Below are 10335 nucleotides of genomic sequence, written 5' to 3'. Positions count from 1 at the left end.
CGAATCACGTTTCTCTGTCTGCCAATCCCATGGACGAGTCTGGGTTTGGCGGTTTCCAGGAGAACGGTGCTTGCCTGACTGCATTGTGCCAAGTGTAAAGTTTGGTGGAGGGGGGATTACGGTGTGGGGTTCTTTTTCAGGGGTTGGGCTTGGTCCCTTAGTTCCAGTGAAAGGGACTCTTGATGCTTCAGCATACCAAGACATTTTGGACAACTTCATGCTCCCAACTTTGTGGGAACAGTTTGGGGATGGCCCCTTCCTGTTCCAACATGACTGTGCACCGGTGCACAAAGCAAGGTCCATAAAGACATGGATGAGAGAGTTTGGTGTGGAGGAACTTGACTGGCCTGCACAGAGTCCTGACCTCAACCCAATAAAACACCTTTGGGATGAATTAGAGCGGAGACTGAAAGCCAGGCCTTCTCGTCCAACATCAGTGCCTGACCTGACAAATGCGCTTCTGGAAGAATGGTCAAAAATTCCCATAAACACACTCCTAAACCTTGTGGAAAGCCTTCCCAGAAGAGTTGAGGCTGTTATAACTGCAAAGGGTGGGCCAACTCCATATTAAACCCTACAGATAAAGAATTGGATGTCATTAAAGTTCATGCGTGTGTAAAGGCAGACGTCCGATTACTTTTGTCCATATAGTGTATATGTATTGAATTGTATGTGTACTGCATGTATGTTGTATGTGTTTATCTGTGCTTTTCTTGACATGTGCAGGCTGTGAAAACTAATTTAATTTTCTTACTAGAACAAGAATTTCCACTTATCCAACTAAATCAAGACAAAAAAATGAGATAGTTTGTCGTATTAGCACAAAGTTACACCATAAAATATAAAACACCACCTCGCCTTCTCCACCTGAACACACAGTCACCATCTGACCATGAGCCTCGTTTAGCAAATGCAGTGTCATTCATTCATTATATCACTTGAACTAGAACAAAAAGAAAAAAGATCAAATATAAACTGATCTGAAAAGTATGGAAGACCATGTCTGCCACTATGATGAAAAAAAAAATCCTGTAAGTCGCTATACTGAGAAACTTTCTTTCTTTTTCTTATTATAGCGACATAAAGGATCTTTTTTTCACCACAGCAGCACACATTGACTTTCATAGGCAACAAACTGAAAACAAACAGAAATTCTGAAATACAAAAAAAATATATCTTTGTTAATGTTGTTAAACTCAGATCACAGCGAGCTGTAGAGCTTTTGTTCAGTCCGAGTCAGAGATGTCACTGCCGCTGCTGTCGTCAAGGTTACCCGCCGTGTACTCCTTGCAGCCGAGCTTTGACCTGAGGGCTCGCTTCCTGTTGTCATGGAAACAACAGCAAGCTCAGATGGACACTCTGGTTACCGCAGAAACATGTTTACGCAAAATTTAAAAGAATTTCAGCCAACCTGCGGTAAAAGAAGTTTGGTCGACTTCTGGAGTTAAGACAGCCGTCTGCCTCCTCCTCCTGCAGACAGACAGACAGAGACAGACAGATTAAAAAACATTAAAAACAAAGAATAAAACGATGGAAACATCTCAAAAAGTGGATGCAGCCTGCTGATCAGGTGTGCTGGTGTCAGTTCCCCTTTAAAAACCTGTCGACCACGTTGTTCCTGTGCAAACCTGATCAGCTGATTCCAGTTAGAGACACCAGAATACTGCAGGCTGCTCCTGAACGCAGCATCATTTGTCGGCATTGATTTCCTGGAGATGTGGATCCACCTCTCCAGAGATATAATGTGTCAATCCGTGAGCTGTAGAGGTGCTGGGAGGTGGATTTTGTTAAGTTTGGACAGAGCCTGGCTGTCTGTGTCCCTCTGTTTCTGGTCTTTATGTTAACACACTTTAATTCTGTCTACGCTGACGTCAATACCTGGAGTCTGTCTGTCTTTATGTGGTTAAATCTGGTCTATTCTGTGACTCTGCAGTAGTGTTGGAGTCACAGTCGGCACTTTCCATAGTAATCTAAACATGCTCATAGATATGAAGCCTGTTGCTACTTATTAAAGGAGAAATATTCTTCTCATTTTTAGGTTCATAGTTGTAGTTCATAGAATCTGTTTACATGCTGTCATGTCCCAAAAACACATTATGTCATACTGCATACTGTTTTTTTGCCCTATTTCTGAATGTTACATTTTAGCTCCTGTCTCTTCAAGGCCACCCCCTTCTGAAAAGCCCAGTCTGCTCTGATTGGTCGGCTCCGCCCAATAACTCCCATATCAGCTCTGCTGTCTCTGAAGGGGCAACACATCAGCTGAGCAGCATCCTAAAGCTGAACAAGGTCGCATGTTCGATCCCTGCGTGTGACATCACAAAACTAACAAAAAATGGAGCAGGAAAAATAAAGAGAGGATGGACTTTTCTCATTGTTTGAGGGCTCATAAACACGTGGGGACACATATTTGTGTTGACGCAGAAAAAAAAAGACAGTAAAAAGTCAATTTTGCTGTTGCTGCTGAGTTTCAGGTGTAATTATATTTTAAAAAAAGTCTAAAGAGCATGATAAAATTTTCTAAGGGACTTCTGTTAGAGTCTGTTTTCAGCCTCAGGTAAATTACCCATGATGCAGCAGTGCCGGGCAGCTGTTCAGACTCTGCGGCTTCTCCTAGAGGAGCGTTGCTCTGCTGCTGCGCTGCTGCCTCCTCGTTCTCCCCCGATGTCCCGCTGCGGACCTCCTCACTGCTGCCTGATCACAACAGGTCACATGATCACATCAGGGTGACACCACATCAACATGTGACACCAACACTTCACGTGACATAACTTCACCTGTATGGAGAGCCCAACAGTTTAAATACATCTGATTTCTCAACATGTTGACAAGACGTTAACCACACGCAAAAAATGTGTGGTTAACGTGTTGTCAACATGCTGATTTTTCACACGCTGACAACATATTTACAACATGTTGATAACATTTGATTGATAATGTTAATAACAATAAGAACGTGTTGATTTGTGACACATCAACATGTAAACCTGCTGTCAGGATGTGAACAATCGACACATTTTGACAACATGTTAACAAGACGTTGTCTTCACATGTTTAGCATGTTGTTAACATGTTGTCAACATGTTGAATATACTGTGTATTTGATTTGTTGGGCTTCCGTACAGTTGACACCACTGCACATCACATGACTCACCTTTTGCAGCGTTCTTTTTGGGCTCCTCATCTTCTTCACTGCTCACACTCCTGTCATACTGAAGGAGAAAGCCTTCTTCATTACATCATTACATGATCATCATCACCATCAACAACTTCATCACCTCCTCCTCCTTACCTGGCTAGTGTTGCAGGAGAGTCTGCGGAGGCGTGTCCTCAGCTGGAGCTCCTCCCCCTGTGACCTCAGCAGGAGGAGCTCCAGTTTGTCTGATTGCTCTGTGAGCTGTCTGACCTGCTCTCTGTACTGATCCTTCTCCTGTAGGAGCTGCCGCACCTCCTCCTGCTGTGCCGCCCACGACAACAGAGCCTGAGACACCCAGCATCATCATCAGCATCATCATCATCATCATCATCATCATCATCATCATCATTATTTTCATACAATTATCCTTATAATCATCAATATTCTCATCATTATTCTCATTATATTATCACCATCACCATCGCATCATCATCAACCTCACTACCAACTTCTTCATCATCATCATCATCGTCATCTTCATCAACATCTTCATCTGTGACAGTCAGATGTTACCTTTAACAGGAGCAGATTATCCTCCTTCTCTACCTCCTCCATCTCCTATCTCCTCTTCTTCCTCCTTTCCCTCTCTCTTCCTCCTCCTCCTCCTCCTCCACATCTTCCTCCCCCTCATTGTCCTCTTCTCTCCTCCTCCTCCTCTTCCTCTTCCTCCTCACCTTGTCTCTCTCACTGATCACCTCCTCCAGCTGTCTGAGGGTTTGTTTGTTTCGCTGACGGTACATCCTGGCGTCTCCCTTCAGCTGAGCGCACTGCAGCTCCAGGTCCTCCTTCTCCTCCAGAGTCTGAAAACAAACACACCCAGTCTCACTTGACACGATCTGGTCAGCTGATTGGCTCCTGACCCCACCTGGATATTTCCAGGTGCCATTTACACATTTATGCACACCCCGTTAGTAATGTTCAACCAGTTTAATCATAAAATGTAATGAAAAGTAAGTGTAAAATGTCATACTCGTGCAATACTCTGCTTTCAATAACTCATCTGTGTAATAATCAGCATTTATTTTTATTCTTATTTATTGTATACGTTCTGTAAATACTGATTTTATTCTACGTCCATATTTCTCTAGTACTTGTACTAGTGTTTCTAGTGTCTGTATCAGAGCAACTGTAACCCCTGAATTTCCCTTCAGGGATAAATAAAGTATTTCTGCTAAGTGTTTGTTGCACCATCTGATGCCATGCCACCATCTGATGCCATGCTTGCCAACGTTAGGGATGCAATGAGACAGCAAAAATTTCTGACCTGTTCCTGTTTCACTTCCTTCATTTTCATTTCATTTCAAAAATGTTTCACAATAAAAGCCCCCACCAGTTCAGGGAACCCAGTCCTTTCACTTCCCCGGACAGCTTATATTTACCTGCTCCTTATGCAGCTAGTGGGCTCATTCAAAGGCAACAAAAACACAGCAGCTCTTAGTTTTAGGTAATTATACACAACTGAAAACCTAGCTATGAATACTATATTCCATTTTTGCCAATAGTCCCCCCCTAAATCCTACACACTGAACTTTTAATTGGAAAGTTTTATTTTTTTACAAGAATTATTTACAGTATGCTCTAATTTCTTATTATTCCTGGTTATGTGTAACATCAACCTCTTGTTATCTTTGTTTACTGTAATATTATATAATATATATATATAATATATATATATATATATAATACTGTAATAAAATCAATATTTGCACCTCCTCACCCTGGTTCTCTGTTCCTCTGCTCTGTGGAGGTCTCTCCTCAGTTTGAACACTGTAGCGAGGAGGTTCATCTGAGGAAGAGTTGGACTCTCCATCTGTGGCTGCGTCTCCTTCTGCTTCTCTTCCTTTTTCTCTTCCTGCTTCTCCTCTTTTTTCCTCTCCTGGTTTTCCTCCTTCAGCTCCTCCAGTTTGGTGGGATGGAAGAAGGTCTCTGTGGGCAGAGTCAGATTCCTACTCTGAAAACACACATTTTAACATGTTAGTAAGTGAGAATCAGAGGCCTTAAAACCCAGCATCAGTGTTTGACCAAACTAATGCTGCAGATTAAAGGATAACTCTGGTATTTTTAAACCAGGGCCCACATTTGCTGGGTTTGAAATGACAATGGTACAAAAAGTTTTGCCAGCAGCTGAGAACAGGCAACAAATAGGTTGCAATGGCTGTAATGTCATCCACCAGGGCCACTGTGCCAGATCAAAGCATGTCCACAAAAAGTTCTGGTTGCTCTGTTGCTCATAAGAGTAACAGATAAAACAGTTTGAATTAGTGGTTGAAGAGAAGTGACGAAAGCAGCTGAAGTGAGTTCACCGTAATTATAGTTGAAGTGTCGGCTGGTTTGTAATCAGTGAAGTAGTTCAAATGACAGTTTGAGGATTTGAAGAGTCAGTTGAAGAGTAAAAAGTTGTTGTTTAGGGTGAAAGCAGTTGAACTGTACCAGATGTTTCTTTACCTCCTGCAGCGGTCTCAGTGTTCGTCGTCTCAGCAGTCGAGTCTGATTTTCAGCTCGCAGCACTGTGTGTTTCAGACGCTCTACCTGCGCACACACACACACAGGTCAAAGGTCAAGGGTCAGATGCACCTCTGTGTAGGGGTCGACTGGGACATGAGGGGTCAGCTGACCTCTATCTGCAGGTCTCTGTTGGCCAGCAGGGCGTGGCTCTTCTCCTGGCCCAGAGTGTTGATGTTGGCCATCAGACTGTAGTTGTGATCTCTGAGCTGTTTCACCTCCTCGCTCAGCCGGTCACGCTCCTCCCGAACCTTCTGCACACGCTCAGTCAGCTTCTTCAGCTCGCGGTCCCTCAGCTGCTGCTGACGAGACCATGCCTCCTGGATACCACAGAGAAACCAAAACACAGTGATTTAACCAACCTAGTGCCATCAGAGAACACGGTGAGACTCCAGACTCCTGACCTGTTCTTTGGCGACAGAGCAGGCCTGCTGGCGACGCCTCTTCTCCTCCTGCAGCGCCCTCTGCAGACGGCTGAGCTCCGACATCAAGAACTGAGTCAGACCAGATTCACCTGCTGTGTCTGAACACAGAGACAGACGTGTTACAAAGACAGTGGTACCACTTCAGGATTAGACTACCCTTATAAAGGATTCATAAGTGGTATAAAATGAGTTTATCAATTGGGATGTTAACAGTTTATGAATCATTAATAAGTTGTTATACCACATTAGATACAAAATTATACCTTCAACTTCATCAGGTATTTGTTAAGAGGTTATGGCTCCCTTTTCCCAGCTATAAATGTGACTCATTAGTAGGATTAGTAGGAGTAACAAGCAGTAATGGGATCTTGCCAAATAGTGAGCCTGCATCAACGTATGAAAATGTGTTCTAACTTGTTTAGAATTGTGTATTAATGAATATAAAGTCTATTTGATAACCTGATTCTAAACCATTTATAAATCCTTTATGAGGGGAAGTCTTTTTGTGACCCAGACAGACAGACAGACCGATGAGGATGCTGAAGGTCTTGTTGGGCTCCTTCCCTGTGATGCGGCTGTACAGTTGAGGATAATCCAGCTCTAGACTCTCCAGGAAGGCTGTGTAGCCTTTGACTCCGGTCCTCTGGAGGATGTCCAGCAGGGCTCCTGTAAAGGTCAAAGGTCAGCTATGTCAGTCAGTAAGGACACACTCAGAGTGACTAAGACACAGACATGAGACATGACCTCAGTAACTTGAACAACTTCTGTGAGTTGGATGCAAACTCACTGTTGGACACAAACTCACTGACTCTAAAATGACCTGTGTGACTGGACATGACTCAAAGTTAACTTTGGTGACTCTAACATGACCTCAGATGTGACATGGGAGACTAGGACATGACTTCAGCAACACGGAAATGATCTGAAAAACTATGACATGATCCCGCTGACTCAGACATGATCTTGGTGATTCAAACAGAGTCACGAAATCATGACCTTGGTGACACAAACACGACCTGGGTGACTAAAATGTGACACCTGTGACTCTGCTGTGACCACGAGGACTTGAAGATGACGTGTGTGACTTGGAAATGACTCGTTTGATCGGACAGGACCTGTTGCTGATCTGTGGTGAATGTGCTGGAGCTTTGAGGTGAGATTGTTTTTGTCAACTGCAAGAATAAACTTCCAGCCTCGACACAGATCTTCTTACCGACTTTTCTTCTCCTGATGATGAGGGAGGGGTCGTTGAAGAGCTGCTCCTCATCCTCAGCGCTGATCACCTGACAGCAACCACCACAAAACAACTAACAAACACTTGAAATATACCTAAATATACCAAATATAAAATGGAGGAGGGGGAAGACTAGGAGGAGCGACAGGAAGTACAACAAGAAGTACAAAGCAGAACAAGTTAAGATGCAGCAGTGGTATAAGGAGGTGAGGCAGGAGGCTGAGGCTGGAGGGGGAGGCTCAGTGGGAGTTCTTGACTCTGATATGATGTTATTTGTGGAGGCGGAGATGGTGTATAAGGAGCAGCAGGAGTAAGAGATGCAGTAATAATACCTGACTCTGTCAGAGGTAGGGAGCGATTAATGGAGAGGTGGTGTATGGGGAGGAGAAGCTGCAGCGGAAGGATCACCAGGAGGTGCAGGAGAAGGTGGAGGAGTACCTGGCACTGGCAGACTTAGGGTATGGAGTCCGGTTGTCAGGAGCAGGAAGCAAGTATACAGTAGCAATATAAGGAGCAGGAGATGTAGCAAGAAGAGGAGGTGGGAGTTGCAGGAGGTTCTGGAGGAGTACCCTGACACTGTTGGATTTATGAAGTGATTGGAGGAGAAGGAGGAGATCTATAAGGAGTAGGAGGAGCAGTACCTCACATAGGTGAAGGTGGGGAGTGATTGAAAGAGGGGGACAGAAGCTGCAGGGGATAAGGAGGTGCCAGAAGAGTATCTGACACTGGTGGAGGTAAGGAGTAATTGGAAAGGAGTAGATAGAGAATGTGTAGCAATATGAGGAGGTGTAGGAGTTGGCACTGTTGGAGGTATGAAAAGACTCACGGAGGAGCAGAAGGAGGAGGTACAGGAGGAGTACCTGACACTGGGAGGGATAGGGAGTAATAAGCAGTGTAAAGAGCAAGAGATGTAGCAGAAAGAGGAGGTGTGACAGCAGAGGGAGTAGCAGGAGGTTCATGGGGAGCACTCTGACACAGCAGAATGAGGAGATGTAAAAGGAGGAGGTGGAGCAGCAGAAGAAGGTGTAGCAGGCTAAAGAGGTGCAGGAGGAGTACCTGACACTGGTGGAGGTAGGAAGTAATTGTAGCCAGACATGTAGCAGCAGTATAAGGAGCAGGAGATGTAGCAGGGAGAGGAGGTGTAGCAGCAGAGGCAATAGCAGGAGGTTCAGGGGGATCACCCTGGCACAGCAGGAGATGTATAAGGAGTAGGATGAGTAGCAGGGGGAGCAGTACCTGACATGAGTGGAGACAGGGACTGATTGAAAGAGGAGGAGCAGGAGGAGGTGGAGCAGGCTGATGAGATCCAAGGGGGTCATAAGAAAAGATGATGCTCAATAAGATTTTGGAGGAGGACGAGGTGTAGCATCAGTATAAACAGGAGAAGCATCAGGAAGGGATGCAGCAGGAGGTGCAGGAGGAGGGAGTGATTGTAGCAGGACATGTAGCAACAGTATAAGGAGCAAGAAATGTAGCAGAAGGAGGTGGTGTCGCTGCAGAGCGAGTAGCAGGAGGTTCAGGGGGACCACCCTGGCACAGAATGAGGAGATGTAAGAGGAGTAAGGGGAGCAGTACCTGGTACACTGGTGGAGACAGGGACTGACTGATAGAGAAGGTGCAGCAGGAGGAGGAGGAGCAGCAGAAGGTGTAGCAGTCTAAAGAGGTGCAGGGGTACCTGACACTGCCATCGGAAAAGATGATGTATGATTTGTGGAGGAGGAGGTGTAGCAGCAGCAGTATAAAGAGGAGAAGCAGCAGGAGGTATAGAAGGAGGAGGAGGAGTTACCTGACACTGGCGGAGGTAGGGGGTGATCCTTGAAGGTTCAATGGTTTTGATGAGCAGCATCCTGAAATCATCCAGCTGCAGCCAACAGAGGTCGTCCTCACACACTCCATCCATCACACACACACACACACTCTCTGACTACTACACACAGAAAACTGTTCATACACACCTGAACAGTCTCTCCTGTCGTCTGATACACCTGTCTATTATCTGTCTCTCTGTCTGTCTTTATCCTTCTGTCGTTTTTCTGACTCTGAGGAACAAGTTGTTTCTCCCACTTCCTGTTTTTGGCTTCACCCTCTCTGACGGCACTGACGTGATTCCACCAATAACAGTTCAGCTCCATTTGTGTGTTCACACAGGTTGTTAATATATTCTGGTGTGTAGAGGAAATACCTTCAAGCTGCCATCAGTCACCAACAACTAACAGTAGTAACATCAAGTCGAACAGAACATCTGGAAGATTCAAACTTCTCTTCTTCACTGATAAACATGGTGACAAGATCGTTTCACTTCAAATATTGAGAGATTTTTAGTTTACATAAGTGATATTGTGGACTAAACACCAGGTTATCAATCAATCAATCTTTATTTATATAGCGCCAAATCATAACAGCGTTGTCTTAAAACGCTTTCCATAAAGAGCAGGTCTAGATCAAACTCTTAAAATAAGAGAGAGACCCAATGATTCAAGAATTCAAAATTAAGGATTCAAGAATCCACTCCTAATGAACAAGCTTCATCAATATATGTTTACATGGGTTGCTTTCACTGGCTGGTCAATTTAGTGATCCAGAGTAACCACATAACTGCTGTGATTAACCCTGGAGAGGATGTGTCTTATTTCAATGTATTTATTTATTTCCTTTCCCCCCCTAATTTATATTTGTGTGTGTGTATACTGGTGTTTATTTCTAATAGCTCTTAAAATCTACTAAAGTGTCTTTGTTCACTTTTTAAAGCTTACAATAAAACAAAAGTTCATTCTAGAAATATCACCATTATTCTGTTTTCATCTGTTTTCTTGTCAGCTGAGTCCGTTTGGACAGAAAGAGGAAGAAGCGAAGGATTAGAGAAGTCAGAGGAGGAATGACTCAGTCCGAACAGGAAACATCAGCTGACTGAAACAGGAAGTGATGTCACAGCAGCGGCGCTTCATATCTATAGAGATTCCTAGATTTCTGTTTGAGGT

General features: G+C 44.3%; 1 protein-coding gene across 1 annotated transcript; it reads right to left on the bottom strand.

The window, feature by feature from the left end:
- Positions 1-1225: 1225 nt before the first annotated feature.
- card9 (caspase recruitment domain family, member 9) lies at positions 1226-9335 on the bottom strand. Its single transcript, XM_070834221.1, has 13 exons — positions 9144-9335; positions 7337-7406; positions 6652-6789; positions 6103-6221; positions 5812-6018; positions 5642-5725; positions 4914-5147; positions 3871-3996; positions 3293-3481; positions 3155-3212; positions 2567-2694; positions 1412-1470; positions 1226-1320 (listed from the first exon to the last, which is right to left on the bottom strand). The coding sequence occupies exons 1-13, from the start codon at positions 9255-9257 to the stop codon at positions 1227-1229; spliced, it is 1620 nt and encodes a 539-aa protein (XP_070690322.1). The 5' UTR covers positions 9258-9335; the 3' UTR covers position 1226.
- Positions 9336-10335: the final 1000 nt, after the last annotated feature.

The sequence above is a fragment of the Pempheris klunzingeri genome, chromosome 7, assembly GCF_042242105.1.
Source record: "Pempheris klunzingeri isolate RE-2024b chromosome 7, fPemKlu1.hap1, whole genome shotgun sequence".
In the NCBI taxonomy this organism is placed as follows: domain Eukaryota; kingdom Metazoa; phylum Chordata; class Actinopteri; order Acropomatiformes; family Pempheridae; genus Pempheris; species Pempheris klunzingeri.
This window is presented reverse-complemented; position numbering and strand designations above follow the sequence as displayed.